Here is a 26,235-nt window from a genome sequence, read left to right as displayed (position 1 = left end):
TGGGTAATGCCAATGAATGTAATTTACGAGAGTGTGGTGGTGGGCAATTTCACACATGATTGATTCTATAAAAAATATCCTTTTGTCAGGTATCGCGCATTTTTGGCTAAATTAATATATAAGAGATACTCTATGAGGGGATTCTCCCTTATTTTTCTTATACTTTTTCTTATAACTCATACCATGGCCTTTTTTAGATTGGGCTTATGTAATTTTTTTATGAACTTTTGGTGCATAGTTTTTTCTGGTGGTTCATGTTTATTTTCATAGAAATTTTCTAGTAAAAATTTTTTATCAAAAAAAGTCCTAAGAAAAAAAAAGAAGCAAAAAATTACATTACACAAAATTATCGAAATTATATTCAATATTAAAGTAGGTACTAAAAATTAAAAATAATATATTCATTAATATATAAATATAATTATGTATAATTAACAAAATATAATAAATTAATAATAAATATAATTTTTATATAATACCATAAAATTATCCAAAAAAAATGTTCCTTTATCTTTAATATACCAGAAAATCTTTACATAATTGAAGAATGAAAATCATATAAATTGAATTATTGCAAATGATAATTTATTGGTGAAATTATTAAAATTCAATTTTGAAAGTTTTAGGTGCTAAATTTAAAAAAAATAAGTGATAAGAAAAATATATTGAAAATACTAAAAAAATAAATAAAATTAAAGGAAAAAAGTATCAAAAATAAATTATATAAGTTATATAAATGAAAAATTGAAAGCAAAAAGTACGCAAGAAAAAGACTCAATTTTGACCGATTTTGACAAAGGTGTCTTCAAAAAATTGCAAAAATTTTACTAGGTTTCACTAGGTTTTGTAATGAGCTGAATTTTTTTCGAAATTTGTGCAAACATTTTTTTTGCAAAATATGTTGAATTAAAAAAAAATTTAATCTATTACAATTTTTTTTATTCAAAATATTTTCGAGGTAAAAATAAGGTTATAAAATAAGATTTTGGGGGGAAATTCCATCAAAGAAAAAATATAAAAGTGTTAGTGACTATTTGATTGTTGAATAGATATAATTTTTTGGGAAATTTCTATTTGAAACTGGGATGATTGAAAACATTAGTGAAGTTATATGAGATTTCCATTTTGTGCATTTATAAACTTGCGTTTCAAACAACTCAACCATACCACACAGCTCCCTACGGCTCTGAGGAATGATTTTATACAGCCCCCTACGACTCCAAATAAAAATTCTACAACTGTGAGAAATATATATGATAGACCAGAGCTTCGGAATGGATACACCGAAATATGTCCTGAATAGATAGAATTTTGAAGAAATTCCTGTTCAAAATAAGGATAATTGAAAATATTAGCGGAGCTACTTGAGACTGTTGAATAGATATTATTTTGGGAAAATTTCTGTTTGAAAAGGGTGATTGAAACCGTTAGCGAAGCTAACTCGATTGTTGAATAGATATAATTTTGGGAAAATTTCTATTTGAAAAGGGATATTTGAAAGTGTTAGCGGTGCTAGTAGGATTGTTGTATAGATAGAATTTTGGGTAAATTTTTATTAAAAAAAAAATTATTCAAAGCGTTAGCGGAACTACTTGATGAACTATTATATAGATAAGAATTTAAATTATTAGTGAAATCACTTGATGAGTAATTCAATGAATAATAAAAGATTTTGGCGATATTCTAGTCTGTTCAGAGGAACCTGTTCTGTAATAGATAATTAACGATTTAAATTACTTCTTTTTCTTAGTTTGTATATGGTCGCTGGAATATTTCAAATGAGAAAAAATCTTCAATTATAGAAGAAATCAGGTCAAGGTGCAGAAGTTTATGAGAATCATCTACCCTTCAGCGAAAAAATTTGTTGGCTTATAATTTAAGATCACTTTATCTAACTTATAAATTCTGATATGGCAGATTAGTGTACTAAATTCAAACCCCATTTATAAAATTTAAACTTTCTTTAGAAATGATGACTTGAAAAACTATAATACTACAAGATAGAGCGTCCCCCTTGATAAAACAATTAACTCATTTTCATGATCATACATAAATAATTTCAATTATTATTATTGCATTAGTAGGTAGGCCAATCAGTTGAAAGATTATTTTTGAATAAATTTTCACATGGATATTTATTAGAAGGGCAAACTATGGAAATTATTAGAACTGTCTTATCAACAATTACTTTAATTTTTATTGCTATTCCTTCGTTACATTTAATTGACATTGAAGATGAAAAAATAGAAATAAGAAAAAATGAAAGAAGAGATTCCAAACTAAGCTACTTCACGACACGTTTCGATTATTAGTACCAACAATTGTCCTTAAATGAAAACTGATGAGTATTTCATTTTCATTTTTTTTATTACTTTTTCACTTATTGTTTTCTTTAGAATTTATTTTCTTTAGAAATAAGGTAGGTTGTCGGGTGGTTCGACGTGGGTACTTTGTTCACCTCGGTAAGACCTTGTTAATCCTTAGCTCGCACAAGTTTCGACTTCTGAGAGTTTTCGTTCGTAGGAGTGCGACAGCTGGTCAACGAAAAAACACATTTTAAGTATTCACCTTGGACGCAAAATGCTTTGTCGCCTGCGAAAGGACCCAAAATGCTCGCGGGATGTAAATATATATATAACTATACATACATATATATATATATATATATATATATATATATATATATATATATATATATATATATATATGATGTGTTGTTTTTCCGGGTGTTCATCCGTTGTGTTCTATTCGCTTACACCTTTCGAAGCGAAGCGGTAACACGACTTGATAATGCCATCTGAGATGATGGCGAAACGTCGACTATCGAATAGAATGGTTCAAAAACAGATAGAAAAACATTAAATAATGACAGTTGATAAAAATTTTTCGGCTGACAATGTCAAGTAGGAAAATTCTGAATGCTATATATATATATATATATATATATATATATATATATATATATATATATATATATATATATATATATATATATATATATATATATATCATTTCCCAAAATATTCTTTTGGTTGTATTGGTTTCTCTATCTAAAATATTTGGATTTTCAAGTTTCATTTTATGATCCTCCGAATTAACATGTTCTGTTAATGCACAAGAAATATACCGAAAGCTTGACATATAACAAAGAGTTTTCTTTGTAACAGCCCAGCTATTGACTGCAACCTCACGAATTGAACCGATTCATTTATATATTAGAATAAATATTTACTCTTTTCAGCTGCCCGAGCTTTCGCATATATATATATATATATATATATATATATATATATATATATATATATATATATATATATATATATATATATATAAATATAACTAGCAATGAAACACATTGAATAATAATGTATAATGAAGTCGAATTTCACACATAAGAAGTTCAAACAGTAGAATTCATCTAATGAGTAGAAATCATTCGTCAATTGAAGTTTTGTTACGGTACTTTTGAATTGTTTTTTGCTATCTAAAATTTTAATCTCATTTGGTAAGTGATTGAATAATTTGTTATTATTATAAAATATGGAATTTTTTATTTGTGTCGATGTTGGAATTGGTAAGGTTATATTTAGTGCTTGTCTTGTGTTGTATTGAGACATCTTATGAGTTTCGTTTTTAAATTTGCTATGCATGAGACATACTGGTTCTAAGATAAAAATACAAGGAAGTGTTGAAATTTCATGATTTATAAAGAGTGGCTTGCAAGAATCCCGAAATTTATCTTCGCACATATAGCTTAATGCTGGTTTTTCCAAGACAAAAATCATATTGAAAACATATTGACTACATGATCCCCAAAAACAGATTTCATATCTCAGATGTGAATCGATTGAAGCATAATACATACTTTTTGCCATATGTACACCAAGTTCCCATGAAATGGTTCTTACTGCAAAACATCCTGATGCCAATTTTCTTCTGAGTTTTTCAATGTGACTTTCGAATTTCAATTCATCATCTATATATAAACCCAGAAATTTTGTTTCCGACATATAACTGATCACCTGAGAGAGGGATCCAGCTCGATTCTACAAAATCAAGTCATGAAAAATGGATATTGGGAAGATATAGTTTATGTTTATGTTCATTAAGTTTTTGGGTTTTTAGGCCCATGGCAAATTATATCAGCATCCTCTGTCAGGTTTGAGAACCTCTGTGACATTTTTCCTGACGTTTCATGAGTGCGCAAGGCTCTCTTCTTCAGAAGGCCCTCAACTCTGGCGAAAGATGCTGATTTCGCAAATTATTTTGAAATTCTGTTTGCCATATTCCTAAATATCATTTGGGTTTATGGAAAAATAAACCACTTGTGAATTGGAACGAATTTTTCGAAAATGAGTACCGACGGTAATAATTCAACTGAGAAGTTTTTTTGAGTTGCATTGAGACTTATTTCACAACATTGGTTTAACTCACAAGAAATGAACAAAAAAAAGTCCATCCTAGCCTTCACAAAAAGTTTTAACAAAATCTCATTCAGATATTTCAAAAAAAAATTCAATATATGATTACCATTTCAATAAAATTTCTTACGAAATATCATAAATTTATTTTTTTATGATTGAATCTTTGAACAATATAAGAATGTCTCATATGAAATCTTCAGAAAGAAGGCCTCATTTCCGTATTATTGCAAACAATAAATAAGCAAATATATTAATTTTTGGGAAAGAAAGTTTTTGGCTTTCTACTACTCCATCTGATACAAAAAAAATGGATGAGAGAATCTTCCAAAGAAAGGAAGGAAGTAATAATTCATTCAAAGTAGAACTCATGTGAATGATATCTGATTCAAATGTTCGATATACAAACTGAATAGAGAAAAGTATCTTCTGTATAATTCAGTGTTCATATAGTATTTGTTTCGAAAGAATTTTTTTCTTTCGTGTAATTCAATGTTTATATGAAAGTAGCTGTTTCAGGAGGACTTTCTTTCAGTTTGTGTCTGAAAGTTACTTCTTTGCATGATCTACACATCCATGTATAGAGTTACTTATTTTCAAATTGATTACTTCCTTCCTTTCTTTGGAAGATTCTCTAATCCATTTTTTTGTATCAGATGGAGTAGTAGAAAGCCAAAAACTTCCGTTCCCAAAAATTAATCACTCCTAAAAATATATCCCTTTCAAATCAAATATATTAAGTTTGTAGTTATCAGTAATAGGTACATATTGGAAACATCTGTTTCTGGTATATTATAATTGAATTTTTCATTCAAAAACTATATTTTCACCAATATATTCAAAACGTTATAGTTCATTTTTGGAAGCGGTGCATTGATAAAAGCTCGTTATATAATCAAATATTTTGAAGGGGATCATCACAGCCTGCACCAGTGTAATCCGCTACTTCATGCTGTCACGTGCGAATAGTTTGGCCTCATATAACAATATCAGCAACAGAGCTGTATTTCAGTTCTGGGGCTGTTCACGATGATCCTCTTTCCGGTACAAAAAATCCCCAAACTTTCATAAAAAGCATAACAGCCGTTTGTTCGCGATGGCCAAAACAAAGTTTCGAACGTCAGTCAAATAAGCAGTGTAAAACTCAAATTAAATCGAATAACTCAAATTGTATCAAATTGAACAACTAACTAATCGATTGAACGAATAACCTGGTAGAACTATGGTATTAAAACACAGAAGAGATATGGTTCTGAAAAATATCCTGACGACTCAATGAATAGTGAAAAAAAACTCAACAAACTCAGAAAATGACTTTATATAATTATGTAAACCTCATTGGGAGTGAATGTGCCTGGTTAGATGATTATTCAGAATGGAATCTGAATCAAAATCATCTCTATAAGTGTTCTTCATGTGAAGAGAGGCACAGAAAAGACCCTTTCAAAATCAGATTTTCAAACGTTCTATCGGTTTCAGTTTAAAAGGCAAGCAATATTATCACCTGGGAGATCGATCCCTTGAAATGGGTGTATTCACAAATGGCGTCCAATAATTCTAAGTAAGACGTTGGGAAAACTGAATATCCATCTCTGTCTGTGCATCACTTCTCATAGAATACGAGTATTCATCATTTCACTTCGAACACTATAGAACGAGAAAACTACATGATTTATTTGATTCATGGAGTATTGTTGCACACTGCTCAGATGCATCCCAGATCTGCGGAAACAGAAATTCAAATAATTGTTATTTTACAATCTACGAGATGAAATGGATAAAAAAGTCTTCTTTATATTCAGATTGTTTTGTTATCTGTGTAAAATGAAAGGTGTTGAAATAAAATATAATCAATAAAATCAATATTATTGATAGTTTGTGAAATGCTTCCTCTCTGAGACTCGACAGTATAACAACAAAAAATCTTGAACACATCGCTCCTCCTATTTTCAAACTTTTGCAAACCAAACCACTTCAAGATTACTATTGTAACCATATACTACTATTGCAACCATATACCTATAAGCAAAATCTCAAATCTGAGTAAAATATTTGAAAAAGCTCTAAAAGTAAGGCTTCTGGTTTTTTTGATAAGAATAGTAGGTACATTATCCAAGATACAATTCGTATTTTGAAAGATCGATCTACAAAAGATGCCATTGCTTACTCACTCAAAAAGTCTAACATTGGAATTCGCGGACCAGCACTGGCTCTTTTGCATAGCTACTCATATGTGAGTGAACCGAATGAAGAGAATCGGCAGTATGCAGAGTAGTCACAAAAAAAGTATTTTGGTTTTTATATAGTTAGAACTATAGGTACTGTTTTGATTATATGTTGATAGAACAGTGCTGTATTTTGCGGATCACACTGTCCACTGTTCATGGTGAAATGGTTTGATATACATTTTATAAAAATAGATTTGGTGAAAGTAAATATGTTCCCTCCTCAAATGACAAAACTGGGGCCAAAAAAATAGATCAATTCATGTGAATCGTTCTAATTATCTAGGAATAACGGGATTATCACATCCAACTACTAACAAAATGAAGCAGATAGCACATGTATATATACAGACAAATTTCGAAAATTATTGACCAACAGACAATAAGAAATATATATTATACACTTGCCCAATTATTCTATGACACGGCATAGATGGGATAGGCGTGAAAAAACACCTTGAAGCCTCTCGAAATAGCTCAGAACGAATAATAAAAATAATTTACCAAAAGTAAACTCTCAGCGCTGACTCTAATTTACGGAGATGATCATATGAAAGACCAAATCATGCCCATTGGACGCGATTCAAAATTTACAAAAATTTGTACTATCCAAAATTTAAAAAATGATAGGTCAAAGTAATTGTAATCACTGAATGAATCATTCTGTAATATGTTCATTCAGAATTTCCACCAGAATGTACAAGAAATTGATGGTTTTTCAAGAAGCAATATATATCTTGCGATCCATCTATTTGAAGATGAAAATAGTCGAAAATAATGTTAATTCAAGGTCATAGTAAATATATTTCAAAAAAAACAACATTTCTACAACTGTTCCTATATAAGTTCATTTTCGAATCTGAAAACACTGATTAGATACTTGACAATATTTGAAAAATTTTCACACAACGAACAAGCATTATTCAATCTCGTGGAAGGCCATCTCCGGTGATACAAATCTTATCGAGTGCCACACACGATTATGGATTACTCTGATTGAACCAGTTTCATTTTCATTTTTTTTTCAGTTTTTCATTTGATTTTGTTTGTTAGGAATAACACGTAAAAAGGTAAGACCTCATTCGTCCTTAGCTCGCTCCGACTTCTGAGGGTTGTCGTTTGTTGGGGTACGACAGCTGGTAAACGAGAAAATAGATTTTAAACAGATTTTCAAACAGATTGGTTTGTTCTACGGGGAGAGTCAACAAGTTTCCCTCGGTCAATTTCTATCATAAAAAACGATTTTTCAAATTCCTCAATTTGTTTTCGCGTTCATATCGATGAATAATATTTTTTGAACTCGATTTCTCGCATACCGGGTGATTCAGACGAACGTGGCCAACCAAAGTTATATTTTTTATATGAAATACCCTGTGTATTAATACGTCACTCGATTCCATATTTTTCAGCTCTCTCAAGAATTTTTGTTTTTAAATTCCCATTGCGAAATTGCCAGTGTTTCCAGAGAAACCTATTTTGAAGACAATATTTTTTTTAAATCACCATCTGCATATCTACAGCAATTGAGTGGATTTTTTTAAGAATAGTTACCCAACATCACTGTGATAATTTGGGAATCTCAACTTTCGGAAACAATTTATAGGGTGCTCGGTGAAACCGGTCAAGTTTCATTCATTTTCAGACGTAATTCAAATAGAACACCCTGTATTTTTTCATTTTCATGAAATGTTTCAACATTTCACCACATTTTTATCAAAGGTATACTATACGAACAACTGATTATTTACAAATTATACCCAGTTTTATTGATTGTTGTAACCACGAAAAACTCAATCATATGCGTTCACTTATTCAACATTTTTTCAATATGAATCAATAACTTCTGAATTTTTTAATGAATAGAGGACTACAAAAATTATTCAGAATGTCAACACATAATATCAGTCTTTTTTTGAAGAATTATCTACACGTTCCAATATATCCTCTGGGATTTTCCTGAAAGTTTTAGTAATTCTTCGTTTCGTGTCTTCTTCAGATGTTGGAGGAGTTTGGTTGACAATTCATTTGATATAACCACATAAAAAATCCATTTTAGTAAGGTCAGGAGATCTGGGTGGCCACGTCACAGGCCCACCCCTACCTACCCATTTTTTATTGAAATGATCGTTGAGGTATTCCCGTACCTCAGTTTAAAGATATGGTGGTACACCGTCTTGTTGTAGCCACATTCTAAGCCTTGTTCTGGTCACATTCCAAGTCTTGTTTCATATGGAACCCCGTCCAATGAATTCAATAACTCATCCCAAACAAATCTCACATATTTTCTTCCAGTGAGATGCCAATCCAAAAAATACGGATCGATAACTTTCTCCGGGAATTCCTCCCCGAACATTCAGTGACCAACGCTGTTGATGAGGGTTTTCCGTTTCATAATAATGCATTTTATGCCGATTCACAGTTTCATTTTATGAAAAGTAGCTTCATCAGAAAATAACATGAAATCAAAAAAATCATTTTCCTGATTGATCGGCAAAATTGAACACGTTTTTCAAACTTTTTCATTAATTGCATGTGATAAAGATGAAATTTAACACACTAGTTTGAGAAAATCCTAATTCTCTGCTCAGTTCTTGGATACTCACATTGGGATTTTCAACAAGGTGAAGATCAATTCGAAATGTATTTTCTTCTGCCCTGTAAGGGCAGACACGTGCGAACTTCACGTGATTGACATTAACAGTTCTTTCAAATCTTCCTTCTAGAGCCTGAACTGCTCTTCCATCTGGTTTTCTTCTTTCGGGGAACTTCTCTTTGTAAATCCTTTGTGAATCAATTTTCCCCAAAGCATAGACTATTTTTGCACAATATCTTCCAATACATAATTCATAATGAAAATGATTCAATCTACACGCGAAAAAAACTTCAACACATGGCATTATTGACAAATTCCGATATTCATTTTTTGATATCCATCATGGATAACAGGGTTTTTGAATAAAAAAGCGGTATAAATATCCTTTAGGTTTTTTACGCATTTTTTACCGTTGAAACCGCCGATAACTATCACAAAATGGCATGAAAAATATGAATGTACTAGCGATAGATCAGCGATATTCGAAAAAAAAATTGAGTAAGTGAACGTTAGAAAATACATTTTTTTATGGTTACGGTAATTACTAAAACTTGGTATGATTTGTAAAATATCTGTTTTAAGTTTAGTATACTTCCGACAAAAAATGTAGTGACATGTTGAAACATTTCATACAAATGAAAATATACAGGGTGTTCCATTTGAAAAAGTTGAATTATGTCTGTTTGAAAATGAATAAAACTTAACCGGTTTTACCGAGCACCTTATATATTGTTTTCGAAAGTTGAGATTCCAGAAATTATTATACTGATGTTGACTACCTATTCCAAAAAAAAATCCATTTAATTGATGTAGACATGCGGGTGAAGTATTGAAAAAATATTGTCTGCAAACTAGGTTTTTCTGGAATAACTTGGCAATGCCGCAATGAAAATTCGAAAACAAAATTTCCTTAGAGAGATAAAAAAATTGAATGGAATCGAATGCTTCATAAATTGTCTGTTCTACCAAAAAAAAAATATAACTTTGGTTCGCCACGCTCGGCTGTATCACCCAGTATGCGGAAAAATAATTTTGAAAGATAGTATTCATCGATATGACTGCAAAAAAATCGAGCAGTTCGAAAAATTGTTTCTTCTGATAGCAGTGGACCGAGGAAATTTTGTTGTCTCACCCGGTATTTCTTCAGTTTGCAAATTGTTGATATTTTACTCATTAGACAGAACAATTTTCTTCCATCTAATCAAGACTCGGTCATGACTCAGTCAGGTTCTTATATATTAGCGTTCTCACACTTTCATTTTCTGTTTCATTCTACCATTACTTTCAATGATTTTTTATATTATTTCTGTTTCAACTCACACATCCGAATATTTTGGTACAGTTAATAATATTATTTTCAACAATTTCAATATTTCATTGAATTCGATTTAATTCTTTCTTCCATAGATTCAAAATCTGTTACCTAACACTATTTCAGACAATGTAAGAAACTCTCATTTCTGCTTTGTATCGTCAGATTCAGTAAATGTTCTCTTTCGTGTATATAGTTGATTAGCGTGTGTTCCGTATTCAGTATCATTATAGATTTTCAAAATACAGATTTTCCATAATCAAATAAGTACCTTCTCGATGATTTCAAAAAAATGTCATATGATTGATCATAATTGAGTAACGTTTTTTATTCCCTTAGCAAAAAGTCTATGAGGAAATAATCGATATCCTGGGCCCTGATCGTACTATTCTAGCCTCTGATTTACCCCAAATGAAGTACACGGAGAGGGTAATTAAAGAAAATCTACGACTTTTTCCAGTGGCAACGATTTTCGGAAGAGAAATCGAGGAAGATATAGATCTTGGTGAGTGTGAAATCGTGTTGATTCCTAGCAAGTACATGAATAGTTCCATGGGTTGTGAAAAAGTGCATTTCATTCTTCATTTTGATCACTTTTTCAATGATATTTAATAAACTGAGTTGAGTCAAAGTTTGACTTTCGGAACAGGCAATAATAGAAACAGGTCTATACACCGGTGATGGGGGGGACAATTTCTCTGGGCTTTGTTAGATTAATTATTTCTTGATGAAATGGGGTCAGGAATCATTTTCTTGACATACAAGTTGATTCGAATCAGTGTGGTAACTTTGTCATCATTACAGATACAGAATCGTTCCAATGGCTTACAACGTTTTTGCAAATTTTAACTTTGAATGAAGTATGGAACTGACCCATATTTGATGAAAATTCACATAAACGTATTCAAATAATACTTTATTCATAAACAGTTTATGTTTCTACTTGTTTTTTGGGGTGTTAGTTTTGCGTACAAATTGACTGATCGATGGCAAAAGTGAAATTTCTATACTCAGCTTTGTTCAGGTGGTTGACTTTTGGTTGTCAAATCCATCCCGGAAAATTTCACTTATTAATAACATGTTCCAGGAGAGATATAGCAGGGGCCCACCGCTGGGTGGGCCCCAATTGCAAACAACAAGATCCTTAAAAATAAAGATTATGTTCTAGATTATAATTTTCATTATAGTTTGTACTACCATCATTTGTTATAAAATTGAAATTTTTCATCGATAGGATTGCAACATAATATGATATATGAAAGAGAATTGATATAAAATGTCACTTACTGAAACGCTACCATCTCAATAGTGTACTTCAAAGTTTTGAGACTGGACTCTTCTCTTAATTCGTTTTGGATAACATAACGAGAGGAAGCACTAATTTTTTACCCAACACTACAAATCTATGTAGGTATCATCTTGTTTCCATCATCTCATAATTAACGATTGACAAGGAGGAAACCGAAAAGCCTGTTTCCAGAAAAAGTTATCTTTCTTCAGAATATTCATTTTTATATTTGAATACAAGTACATATTATGAGTTCAATGATCTTAATTCAAAAACAATCACCAGAAATTGAATACTTTTCTTGACGCACGTTTCACCAACCAAGTTGTCATCTTCAGAAAATTATTAATCAAAATCTTGAAATGAAACAGAAAAGTTTTGATTATTCAATTTCTGTTATCAAGTGAATCAATATCAATATTTAGTGAAAACGGTGAAAGGACCGAAAAACTAGAGATTATTCAACATTCGATAGAGTGTAACTTGGGTGACAATTAAATTCTTGTATTTCTCAAAACACCTCTTCCAAAACATTTTCGTATATTGGCAGTATTTTCGAACGCTACTGAAACAGTACAGTGGTTATGCAACAGTACTGATGAGAGTTATCAGATCGAACTTTATCAAAGGATGGAAGTATTACGTTCCAGCACAATTGACTCGATTTAATTTTATGTAGAATAAACTATGCAGTATGGAATAATAATGTCATAAAACTGAACTCTGTTGATATTTTTCACATAACATCTGACTTTGCCAGATTTGAAAACGAAAATACAATTTGATGTCAATCATCTCAATTCGTTTATAGTAATATTCATCATGAGTGCCTACATGATGTTGCGTGATAAAATAACTTTGTGAATAAATCAATCTGTTTCATCAACATACTCGAATGTTGTATGATAATAGCAACCACCGTAGATAATAGTCACCAAATCATTAAACTTTTTATTGAGAAGAGCTTCACTTCATACTATCTATGCGTTTAAACTCTGTGTGTATGTTAAGTGTCATACTGTGATTATGTTGTCAAAAACTGTAGACTGGTTTTGATGTGGCAGATCATTAATATTTATTTAAAAAAATGTGAACAATGCAAGACAAAATCACAGATTCATTTGCAAATGTGTCAAATCATAGACAAAATAATAATTGAGCAATGAGAAGATTAGTATTATTGTGAGAAATGTGGTAAACTGGTGAAGTGCCAATTGTGAGGAAGAGTTTTTGCTATTACGAGTTGAGATTCTTCAAATACCATCACACTTCAATTCTCCGAAACTTTTGATTTCGAGATCATAATGCTTCAAAAATTATCACACTTTGATTTGTTTGAGTGAAGTAATGAAGAAAATATTTTGTATGTTCACCATTCAAAATGATACGTAGTGGTTTCTCATCCCAGTTGAAATCCTGATTGAGAAAATACTTTGGCGTTGGACCATTTCAACTAACATTGTATGGTTTCAACTGATTTATACTTTGGCGTTGAATTTTGGCGTTGTAGTCCAGTCATTATAGTAAGTTCACCTCGGAATTCGAGATACCCAGCTGTATGTCTGTAATTACTTGTATATTGACACCCTTAAAGTTGTCTCGAAACCTACATATGGTAGGGTGTAAGCAACTATTATATTTCAAGGTCAACGGTCACAAAAATCGGTTTTTTGCCCTTTTTTTTTGGAAATATCTTATTTCCTATGGGTTTTTTGCTATTTGTATTTGTTATCAATATTGTAGAATACAAAATTCTCTACAAATTTTGTTTAAAAAAAATTTTATACGGTGAACCGTTTTCGAGATAGAGGGCGGAGACCACGCGGTCACAGCATCACTTCAGGTCAACCGGTGCCTCCGGTCGAAAACGCGACATATACAGGCTGATTCACGGTGGATGGCACATTAGACGTTTCTGGTGAACCAGACAACGGATCACTTTGAAAATTCAATGAAGGGCATATTCGGACATTCTCTAGCCAACTAAAATATTTTCGACAATGCGGTGTTGCCGCTTCTATTAGAAAGCAGTAGCAACTTTGATTTTTCAAATAGAACACTCTGTATATAATATTATTTTTGGAATCTCAACAATTGCCCGACAACTTTTCTTGATATTTCCTTATACCTATCTGTTACCGTTTTCGAAATAAAAAATAATTTCAATTTTTTTCTTCGAAAATCATAACTTCTAAAAATGCCGATATCTTTTAGTTAAGAAGTACTATGATATCGAAATTTGGTTTGGAGTTAGGTGATACTTGGACACTTCCCACACGTCAGCCTAATCTCCGTTATTCCAATACAGGGTGGTTTGCTTGAAAAAGTTGCTGAAATTTGATTATTTTAAATGGAACACCCTGTATATTATTGAAAATTCGGAAAGCTGCTGAAATTTGCTTTCTTTCTATGTATATCATACCTATACCTAACTAGTCAAGTTTCGGACTTATGAACATTTATTTGTGAAAATGTCCCTTCAGAATGGTATTTCCATTCGGTATTTGGTAAGCAGGCCATGATTACTATTTGACAGTAGCGTTGTGACATTCTCCTAATAATATCGACATTTTCGTCACTTCAGAAGTTGCAAATACCTTCAAAACGATGGAACAAAACTATTCAAACGAAGTTCTTATGAATTTGTTTATTATTTTTGGACAGTGTGACAAAATTATCAGCAGAACATGTAGAAAGTTCAATGAAATGTATCCAAATCTACCTCCAATGAACCTCAAGAAATTTATACGAATTCAGAACAATTTCAATGCATTTGGATCAACTTTAAAAGCACCAAGAAACTTGCCTCGACCCGTAACTTTCGAAGACAACCAGATTAATGTCTTAGCATATTTTCACGCATTTCCCGAGTCATCGATAAGAAGTGCTGAAGAAGATTTGGGTATAAAATATTCATCGGGTCAAAGAATCTTGCGAAGACATAAAATGCATGATTATAAATTCACCAAAATTCAAGCAATGAAGCCTCAAGATCCTCAACAGAGAGTAGAATTTTGTGAAATGTTGTTGACACGCATTCAAGAAGATCCACTTTTTTTAAATAAAATTATTTGGACTGATGAATCGAAATTTTCGAGAGAAGGGATTTTCAATAGAAAAAATCGTCATTATTGGTTCAGTGAAAATCCTCACGTCACAAAAGAAGCCGGATTTCAAGAAAAATTCAGTTTTAATGTCTTCTGCATGTTGATGGACAACAAATTGAGGTACGTGATATACGAGGAGTCATTAACATCCAGAAGCTACCTGAATATTTTGAAGAATACTGTAGACAGTTTCGTGGATAATCTGCCACTCGAAGATTATCGAAACTGTTGGTACCAACTAGACGGAGCTCCTGCACATTGCACAAGAGAAGTGAGCGCTGAACTGGATAGACTATTTGACGATCGGTGGATGAGGCGCTTGGGACCATGGAATTGGCCAGCGAGATCACCCGATCTTAATCCATTAGATTTTTATTTGTGGGGAATGTTTAAAGAAAAAGTTTACAAAATACCCGTGCGTTCGAGAGATGAATTGTTAGAAAGGATTGCCCAAACATTTGAAGATTTGGATCCCAATGAAATCAGATCTGCCACCACGAAAGCAGTCAACACCCGCATTTTAAAGTGCTTGAAAGTGAACGGCCAGCGATTCGAACATATTTTGAAATATTCCACATGATTGTTTTACTTTTTTATAATTATTCATATCAATATTTCCAATTTCAAGTTTCTTGGTGCTTTTTTAAAGTTTATCCAAACATATTGAAATTGTTCTGAATTCGTATAAATTTCTTGAGGTTCATTGGCGGTAGATTCGGATACATTTCATTGAACTTTCTACATGTTCTGCTGATAATTTTGTTACACTGTCAAAAATAATAAACAAATTCATAAGAACTTCGTTTGAATAGTTTTGTTCCATCGTTTTGAAGGTATTTGCAACTTCTGAAGTGACGAAAATGTCGATATTATTAGGAGAATGTCACAACGCTACTGTCAAATAGTAATCATGGCCTGCTTACCAAATACCGAATGGAAATACCATTCTGAAGGGACATTTTCACAAATAAATGTTCACAAGTCCGAAACTTGACTAGTTAGATATAGGTATGATATACATTGAAAGAAAGCAAATTTCAACAGCTTTCCGAATTTTCAATAATATACAGGGTGTTCCATTTAAAATAATCAAATTTCAGCAACTTTTTCAAGCAAACGAAAAAACTGTATTTTTTTACCACCCTGTATTGAAGTAACGGAGATTAGGCTGACGTGTGGGAAGTATCCAAGTTGTTCTCAGTTGCTAGTAAAGGTGATATCGTAGGATATGCTGATGTCACCGTTATCTTTTATCAAGCTCCATCATGGCAGGAACTAAAAAATACTACAGAAATAGATTTCAAATTTATTAAAGAATGGTTCGATAACAAACTATTGACAGTCAACTTCGAAAAAACCCACGTTTTTCCTTTCAGTTGCAACAAATCTGGCATCCCTCCTTTTCGCCACCTAGAAATAAATATAGATGGAAAAATGTTAAAACTTAATACTACAACTGAGACAAAATATTTAGGAATATATCTGGACACACATCTCAAATGGGATTATCATATAAAATACGTGACCAAAAAACTCCAAACCATTTTATATAAATTCAAATATCTGAACACTTACTTACCCATAGAAGAAATGAAAGTAATATACTCCTCTCTCGTAGAAAGTCATATCCGATATGGTATTGAAGCCTGGGGTGGTGCGCTTAAAACCCATCTCAATCGACTAGAAGTGATACAGAGACGGTTCTTGAAATTAATGCTACAGAAAAGCTCTAGATACAACTCTGATAGCCTCTACAAAGAAATAAAAATCATGGATATCAGGCAATTATTTTACCTTTGTGTGAATATGAAATACCACCTTCAAAAACATAAAGCTGATATTCCTAACCATGAATACAATACTCGAAACCGTAACAAACACATCCTACCGCATGCTACAAAATCAAAAACTCAAAGAGCATACTCTTATGTTTCAATAAAAATTTATAATACCCTACCAGGAGATATAAAAAAATGTAAAAGTAAACAAAACTTCAAGAAAAAGTTAAAGAAATATATCAATGAAAATAAAAGGAATATGATCTCCCAACTATTTGAACAACCAATGTATGTCATTTAACTTTTTTGTATTATTTGCATTGTATTCTTTATAGAATTTAAGCTGACTATATATATTAGTTTTAGAGTTGTATTTTTTCAAAATTTTACTATTTGATAATTTTTATACATATATTTTTCCTTTTTTATTTGTCTATTTATCTGTTAATTTCAAGGAAACAAGTACTTTGTACTTATCCTTAATCACTTGTTCACTCCATTCATATATATTCATATATTGTTTTTTTTTACTGTGAATAAAGTGTCTATTATCACCTAACTCCAAACCAAATTTCGATATCATAGTACTTCTTAACTAAAAGATATTGGCATTTTTAGAAGTCATGATTTTCGAAGAAAAAAATTGAAATTAATTTTTATTTCGAAAACGGTAACAGATAGGTATAGAGAAATATCAAGAAAAGTTGTCGGGCAATTATTGGAGATTCCAAAAATAATATTATATACAGAGTGTTCTATTTGAAAAATCAAAGTTGCTACTGCTTTCTAATAGAAGCGGCAACACCGCATTGTCGAAAATATTTTAGTTGGCTAGAGAATGTCCGAATATGCCCTTCATTGAATTTTTAAAGTGATCCGTTGTCTGGTTCACCAGAAACGTCTAATGTGCCATCCACCGTGAATCAGCCTGTATAGTTGATGAACTATCGATAAATCAATGATTATGAATATTTGTCAATTTTTATTAACTATTATATTATATTTTATCATTTTTTTTCCTAACTTATCCACTTTTTTTTTCAGTATTAAGTTATTTAACAACACTTACCTGCCCATGTAATTGCAGAATTGTTAATGAAAATATAGGAATTATATTTGAATTTTAGCCTAATTAATATTTATAACTTCTTATATGATGAAAAAAAAAACAAATAAATCATGAATTAATCTTTTTATTAAAAAATATCATTGAATACATTTATTTTTATTGAAAGTAAAGAAATGGAATAAAGGGTACAAAAACTACAATTTATAATTTCAATCATCTTCTTTCTCTCCATCGTCGTCTTCTGGCTGCTGGTAAATTTCGAACTGGTCTTCATTATCGTCTTCAACGACATTTGTCTCAAGTTCTTCCATGATTTCGGGGTCAAAGGTTCCATCTTCGTTAATGTCGCTCTGATATGGTAGAGCATTGAGACAAGCTTGCCCATTACATTGGTCACAAGCTAAAGAGCATTGCAAGCCCGCTTTCCTGCATCCGCATCGCGAACCACAACCACTCTTGCAGTTGCAGAAAATTGTATTTAGCAAATCTTCTGGAGCAGGTGGTAAAATTGTCATGATAGGCTCCAGAAAATCGTTTCGCATTGCCCAACCCCATACCTGGGGTTCCAAATCATGTCCTAACCAAGTTTGAACTTGATAATATACACGGTTGAAATGTTGATGAGCACTTGTTGGTGGAATATTTGAAAGCTGCACAAGTTTTGTAGACTTGACGTAATGCATATAACGAAGATGATCCAGACTTTTCACAGATTTCGGAGCATTATAGACTGCCAATAAGGTTTGAGTTCCACTCTCTAATAATCTCTGGGCCGAACAATTTTCTTCCTCAAATGCTGCAGCTAGTTCATCCGAATTTGTCAGTTTCTCAAAAACTTTTAAAAATGATTTTTGTCCCTTTTTGAAAAGCGCAAAAGTTGTGTCACAGCCACTTAATGTGTGCAGAAATAAAATATGTTTTTTAGAATGAGGATAATTATCAAAACTTTTAGTCGAGTATATCTCCGTTTTTAAATTACCTTTCCCAACTTTTTTAAAGAAAATTTCTTGTTCGTAAGACAGTGTACGCCCAATTAAAATGACAAGTAAATCAATATCTTGTCCTATTATAACTGCAGTTTTTTCAGACTTTGACTCTTCAATTGCAGTTTCAACAATAAGAACATCCGCATCATCCCTGGCTTGTTTAGTAGTAATATTTGCAGCTTGTAATTTTTCAATTAACATATTAATGAACTTATCTTTGTTATTTCGATTTGATAAAAATTTTTCTTGAGTAACTGGTACAACCATTGTTTCATCGAAACAAACTTCATACGTTTTTGAAAGTGCAGCAGGTCTTCACTTAATTATTTTTTAATTTTAGTAAACGGTTATCAGTATTATTGAATAGATATAGATTTAATGCATGAAGAAAATGATAAAATATAACATAATAGTTAATAAAAATTGACAAATATTTATAATCATTGATTTATCGATAGTTCATCAACTATATATGGCGCGTTTTCGACCGGAGGCACCGGTTGACCTGAAGTGATGCTGTGACCGCGCGCTCTCTGCCCTCTATCTCGAAAACGGTTCACCATATAAAAAATTTTTTGAAACAAAATTTGTAGAGTATTTTGTAGTCTACAATATTGTTGATGAATACAAATAGCAAAAAACCCATAGGAAATGAGATATTTCCAAAAAAAGCGCAAAAAACCGATTTTTGTGCCCTTTGACCTTGAAATTTAATAGTTTCTTATACCCTACCATATGTAGGTTTTGAGACAACTTTTAGGGTGTCAATATACAAGTATTTACAGACTTACAGCTGGGTATCTCGAATTCCGAGATTCTTACCTAATTTAAGCTTAAATGACTGGATTATTGGCTCATACTTTGCCGATGGACAATTTCAACTGGTTCATGATCAATAATACGCAGGGCTTCTATACTGCAGGTGTAGAAATAGAATTGAACCTATATACTCTTTTTTATAAGACAGAATATTCCGATCAATGAGGACTCTCTTGTTGGCGTGGAGTTAAAAGTTCACTTTCAGATTTTTTTTGCAGTTGAAAAGTCAATGCGTTCTATGAGGAATTTCGCTTGAATTACTTTTCGTATCCTCATGTTAGTTCTAAAATTTTTATGTCATATTGATGAACTTTGGTTATTTTATTTTCGTTCCAATTTGGGGTCATGAAGTATTCACATAGGAATTTTGGAATTGACACCAGATCAATTTTCAATCGATTTTCCTGAAAACATGCGTATACACACTAGGAACTTTCCTCCCTGTTTCTTAAGATATTCATTTTTCCATTTTTTGAAGTTTTAATCTTTCCATTCATTGAAGAAACACATATATTGTTATTATCGATCTTTATATGAGAGTTTGAGATAATTCTTATTTCCCTTTGTCGATTTGTTACCTCCGTTTGTTCAGAAGGAATTCAGATTGTGGAACTTTCAGTAGTAACATTCTAAAGAAAGGAGTGATGTTTCGAGTGGAGATAATTTTCACTCCCTCGTTTGACTGTTGAAAGAACCCTACAAAACTTTCCTGGATACCAGAACTATCGGTTACGTGATTTCATGAAAAACTCGTCCCAATTGAAAAGTAAAAGTTTGTTACTTTCAGGCATGAAATTCTACTCTACAGATTTTTCGGCAAACGCTGGTTATCAACATATTTACGCCGTATCCATATAAAAAAAACTTCACGTGGTTTACAATGCCTGAAGTCTTTTGATTGGAACAAGTTGTTATAGAAATGAAATGTGTTCCTCGCATATCAGATCAGCCTATTTCATATCACTCATCATACTTTTCATTCCGCAGGGAACGTAATTCTTCCAAAGGGGAGTTCTGTTTATTTCACTCCTCACTACATACATCGAAATCCAAAATACTGGACTAATCCTCTGAAGTTTGATCCGGACAGATTTTCACCGGATGAAATAGCAAAGAGACATCCATGCACTTTCATTCCTTTCTCATACGGTCCCAGGAATTGTATAGGTAAATATTTCTATAACTGTGATACAAAAAATCTGAAACGTTTCTTTCAGTATTCTCTCAATATTGAATTGAACATTATTCAGTTGAGGCATTTTCATATGATAGTTAACAAAATTGCAACACATTAATAAATGTGACTATAATTATTTGTAATATAATAAGTAGGTACTTCCATTGGCTATATGTCGAAAAATGTTTGCATAGTAAAGTTGAACAAGCAGCTTCAACTTCCTCACTCTATTCCGTTTGAACACTGAATACAAATTTTTTATTGGGATATAACATTTATTTCATGGAACACCAATGTTTTCTATGCGCAGTCATCATATTTCATAAAGAACAACTTTGAACAATTGCATTGTTGTGGTTGATATGACCTGCTTCACCGTCTTGTACAACATAATAATCCCGTTTGTTTGTAGGAGGTTGACAACGTTTAATATAAATTTCATTATTTGGACTTTCATCGTCTGATATGATATGATTCAAAAGCTCTAAAATAACATATGAAAATCAAAATTGAAAAGAATAGCTGAAAATACCAATTGAATCAAGCAAAAGAATTCTGAAAAGAAATTACGATAGAATTAAAAATCAAGCAGAAAATTGCACGATCTACGAACGTGAGAGTGCAGGAATTGGAGCATTTCCTCTCAGGGCAGCTGCTTGAGCCTGTTACCAATCAAAAGGCATATATAAAAGTCACAGAGATCTCTTCACTTCCGTGACAACACAAAGATTGGCCAATGCCTAGGGTCTTCTTCAACAACATTGATGTGCTCGTCTTATCAAAGCGCCGAGCGCCTTAGGTCGAGTCGGCTGAAGTTGAAACCTGTGTGGTTCTTAATGGCTTGAGAGCAGGGTGTTCTCAACACCTCAGTTTACCGCAGTCGCGTTTTGAGTTTAGAAGTTCCAGACACAAGGTGCAGGGCCTGCCGCGAGACGCCTGAAATCCTGATGCACTTGCTGTTAGCACGTCCAGCATATGCGGTCTTAGCCTATATTCATCGACATAACGCGGCCCTAAGAGTGCTTTATCACCACCTGCGACACTTTTGCGATTCTGACGAAAAATCGGTGTTGTACTTTCTTTCGACCATGAGAGCAAGAAGATATTTAGGTCTTACGACTCAAGGATTTGAAGAGTAAGTACCCGTGAATACCAAATGTTTTCCAGCGCATAATTCCAACACAGATAGGATGAGCTACTATGAAGTTTGGATCGTTGTAGCTTTGAATGCTTGTTGAAGAATGAAGCGTCATTTTATTATGATTCCTTCAAACTATATAACTGAAAATCACATCATTCAATGCCAAGCACTCAGTGTGGTGGTGATCTTTCGCTGGACATGAACTCCAGTAAATTGCTAATAATATATATTTCTGTTATGAAATAACCTGAATTTTATATTTATTTTTTTGGTAACTATTTAAAAATACTTCCACGATTTTATTTTCTTATGATTTCTTCAAATTATATAATTGAAAATCACGTATTTCGATGTCAAACACTCAGTGTCTGGCAAAATAGTTACAGTTGAGAACAAAAAAGTGGATGCCAAATATAAACCATGGGATATTGTTGAGTATAATAAAAATAGGGGTGAGATTGACAGGATGGCTTATTATACTTGCAGCCGTAGGAAAGCGATTTCATAGGAAGCTTAGTATCCACATAATACTCATACACAGGTTGCCACACAAATATCTGCTCTATAACTAGAAATCTGGAGGACGATAATTCTTCTATGATTTTCATAGAGCAGTTATAGAAAAATTGATATCTACTAGATTTTTCTCACTCCATCCTGCAATTTTCCAAGATTTTCGTTGGAATATAAAACTTTTCGTTGGCGGTGAACATATGATTTGACATAAGTCTACTGTACTGCCATCAACCGAATAAAATATTGGAGTTAGACAGCGTTGATGTAGAATAGAAAAAGAAGATTGAAGTAAGTCAGAATCCTTAGGGACTAATAGATTTGACACCTTCTAATAATTCGGACTCCTATTGTCCACTATAATATAAAATGATTCGAAATCCGTGAAAGAATCAATGAAATTGAATAGATTAACTAGAAAATAACAATTATATTAAACTGAAATTACAATGAAATAAAATACAAGCAACCACTAAAAATTGAACAATTCACAAGAAATGAAAATTGAAGCAACAATTGAATATTAACAAGGAGTGAAAATTGAAATCGAAAGATTTTAAGCCAAATTACTTCACGACGTTTCGATTGTTATGTTTTATCAAACGCTCCCTCGATATTAATGAATATACCCAGGGTGGATTCTTTGTCGTCCAATGATCTTTCGATTCTGCCAACCACATGGTGAAGGACCGAATCAGTAAACTTTCCCGGAGTATATGCATGCTGATATGGATGGAGTGGGTTGTGAACTAGTACTTCATCTCTTATATACTGCTCACATAGCCTCTTTATAGCTTTTCAAAAGAACGATGTGAGACTACCTAATTAGTCTTAATGCTTTTGGTAATGTGTAGTCCGTCCTTCCTGGTTTGGTTATAAATACTAAATAACTCGTACTTCTCTCCACTTACTGGGAATATACGTCAGAGCTAGGGAAGCTCTGAATATTCCAACCAGGTGCGGTATGAGAATATCCAATCCCCATTGAAGTAGGGCTGGTCTTTTATCGTCAGGTCCTGGTGACATCAATTACTGCACTAGCAGATTTCTAGTCGTATTGTGGGGGTGTTGTTGGTACTTCCATGCAGTTCGTAGTTCCAAGAAAGACAGAACCTGTGAAGTGAGTTTCCATAAGAATCTCAGCACTCTCTTGCAGGTTGGCGGCTTTGTCGCCATTTTCCCCCGCCAGGAGGCTAATACTCTTATGGTGGTCGTTTGACAGTGCCTTCTGTAGTCTAGAAGCTAGTGGAAAGTCTTCGACTGCCTTACAATAGGCTCTCCAGGCTTCTTTTTGTTTTTGTTTGCAGACTTTTTTGAACTCTCTGAGGTTGGCTTGAAATATTCACCCCAGTCCTCTCCGAGTCTTGTACGTTTTGCCTTGTTGAAGAAGTCTTTCTCGCTGTATTGCTGGGGTGTTCCAGTTCAAAGCACCACCATGTATTGGTTGTGCCATCTGTTTGAACCATCCTCAATGGACAGGATTCCTTGTAGGCAATGTCTATTTCTTTTTAGATAGCCACCGTGTACTTTTTCAGTTCTCCATTATTGCCAGTAGTCAGGACCTCTGTTTCCCGCAGAGCTCCTTCCAAGAGTCGATTGTAGAGACTTGTCCTTTTTGGGTCACGGGATTTTACAGTGGTCCTGTGATTCTGGCATACCGTATAGAACAACCAGCGGTGGTCTGACATAGAAATATGGTCAACACTTGCCAGTCCTGGATTTTGTTTGATATTTTGGCTGTCATCAGCGTGATATCTATTAATGTTTGACTACGAGCGTTGATAAGTGTCGGCTCTGTGCCTCTGTTCAAGATTGTTGAATCTTTCTCAATTATAAATTCATACAGGTACTTCGGGTGTTGATATCCATGCTGCCCCAGCTCAAGTGGTGAGAGTTTGAGTCACAACTCATTATAAGCTCCACTCTCTGGTTGAAGCAAAGATTCAGTAGTACCTCCATTTCTATGCGAGTATAAATGCCGTATATTTGTTTTTTTCCATCTGAATAACCCACTTTAACTGCAGTGACGTCTGAGGTGCTAAATTCTGCCATAGGAAAAGCTCTGTAATTTCTAGGAAAGTAAACAGCAGTCCTAGGTTGCTGATTGCTTAGTAAGCTGAAAATTTGACCAGTTAGGCTACTGAAACCAGTTACTTCATTCTTCTTAATCCAGGGCTCCTGGATCAGAGCTATTGCATCCCCCAATACATCAAGGTGGCGACATAGTGTTGCCGTTGCCGCTTTTTTTTGTTGGAGGTTGCATTGTTTCATTTTTACCTTTCTTCCAACGTTCTTGCCAATGAGTTGTTGGAGTTGAGGATGCTTTTAGAGGTCCATCTGCTCCCCCGCAAGGGGGAGGCAGCCTCGCTGCATTTAGGTGCCTCCTCCGTCAGGTCATCGACTGTCATCTATTCAGATGCTTCGACTTCCTTTTCGGGACTCATGGTGGCCTTGGGATCAATATCCATTCAAGATGGCTAAACTTCCAAGAACCTAGTGTCTCGAGAAGTACCCTTTGCTTCTTTACGTGTTTCATTATAATTTCAATTTTTTTGCCTAATATAATTGTTATTTTTCAGCTCATCTTTCAATTTTATTGATTCTTTCGGGGATTTCAAATCACTTTTTGTTATATTACACAGTGGAAATACGAACTAATGAACATGAAACCATGAAGCATTGTCAACAATCTTCAAACTAATAGATTTGATGGTGAAGGTTTCTGAAAGATAACCAACGATATCCACTTTTATATTTTTGGGAAAGGTCTTACGAGTAGCATTGTAATGAAAGGATATGGCAAGCCTTATTTTCATTGAGTGCTTCGATCATTATATCTCATACCAAATTTGTTGGGCTTCGTTGATCTATGCAGCAGTAAAGATTGAGGTAGATAACATTTTCTCCAGAGACATAAAAGCTCTCACGTTCATATGAAAATGTCGGAGTCTGTTTGAGTATCACATTATGCCTCTCTCAAAGCTCAAAGTATAGCAATGCTTATTTTCTTTCAGGATGGAAGTACGCTATTTTCAGCATGAAAATTATCATCGCAACGATTATCAGAGAGTTCAAGATATTCAGTGAATATAAATCCATAGAGGAGATAGAAGTGAAATTATATATGCTCAGTAAATTGAAAGATCGCTCAAAATTTTGGTTGGAACTCAGACAGTAGAAATTATTGTATTTGTTTATGTATTCAAAGTGTGTTTGAAGGATCAGGAATTAGAAGCCATCATTTTTTTATCTGAACATGAAATGAGAGTTCCACCTCAGAAATGTAAAACTTCCACGAGTATAAATATTCTTATTGAAATATATTATTGAAATTTCATGATTTCTTCTTCATAAAAATCGATAGTGTAATGGGTTCATTAGCGCAGTGGTGCGTGACCTAACTGGGGCGATAACCCCAGTTAGTTACTTAACTGCGGTGATCTCCCCAGTTAGGTAACGAATTGAATCAGAACTGATACATCCATATACCAAGTATGCGATTGCTGACGTGGCAGACTTGTACAGTTGTAATCAGTGTTGCCAATGGGGAATGTTCCTCCTGACGAAAATCAAGTAGTTTTCATAAAAGAGCTCTAAAAAAAAAAAAAATATTTGAATACTTGAAAAAGAGATTCGTTTCTAATAAAGGACAATGAATCTGTTACCTATATGAGACAAACAAAGATGACATATTTCAGAGGGGTGCTGTTTTGTTTAGTTATGTTCAGAGTTCCGAGAGATTCTGTGACATATTACATTTTGTGCACCTAACCTATCTTACTCTATATGAATAAATAACAGAACAA

At 33.0% G+C, this 26,235-nt stretch overlaps 1 protein-coding gene across 4 annotated transcripts in view; it reads left to right on the top strand.

The window, feature by feature from the left end:
• Positions 1-25,766, top strand: part of LOC111516200 (cytochrome P450 4C1-like) — a 221,581-nt gene extending 195,815 nt beyond the window's left edge. For 3 of the 4 annotated variants that reach the window (XM_074186176.1, XM_074186175.1, XM_074186178.1), the window contains 3 exons: positions 10,891-11,056; positions 20,586-20,765; positions 25,444-25,766. In XM_074186176.1, coding sequence (XP_074042277.1) covers positions 10,891-11,056; positions 20,586-20,765; positions 25,444-25,607 — 510 coding nt within the window. In that variant the 3' untranslated portion in view covers positions 25,608-25,766. The remainder of the gene's footprint in view (positions 1-10,890; positions 11,057-20,585; positions 20,766-25,443) is intronic. The other variant, XM_074186177.1, reaches the window with a different exon arrangement.
• The last annotated feature ends 469 nt before the right edge of the window (positions 25,767-26,235 follow it).

This window comes from Leptinotarsa decemlineata, unplaced genomic scaffold (assembly GCF_025532065.1).
Source record: "Leptinotarsa decemlineata unplaced genomic scaffold, Ldec_3_MD MMD2_tig00078422_RagTag_RagTag, whole genome shotgun sequence".
NCBI classification, from domain to species: domain Eukaryota; kingdom Metazoa; phylum Arthropoda; class Insecta; order Coleoptera; family Chrysomelidae; genus Leptinotarsa; species Leptinotarsa decemlineata.
This window is presented reverse-complemented; position numbering and strand designations above follow the sequence as displayed.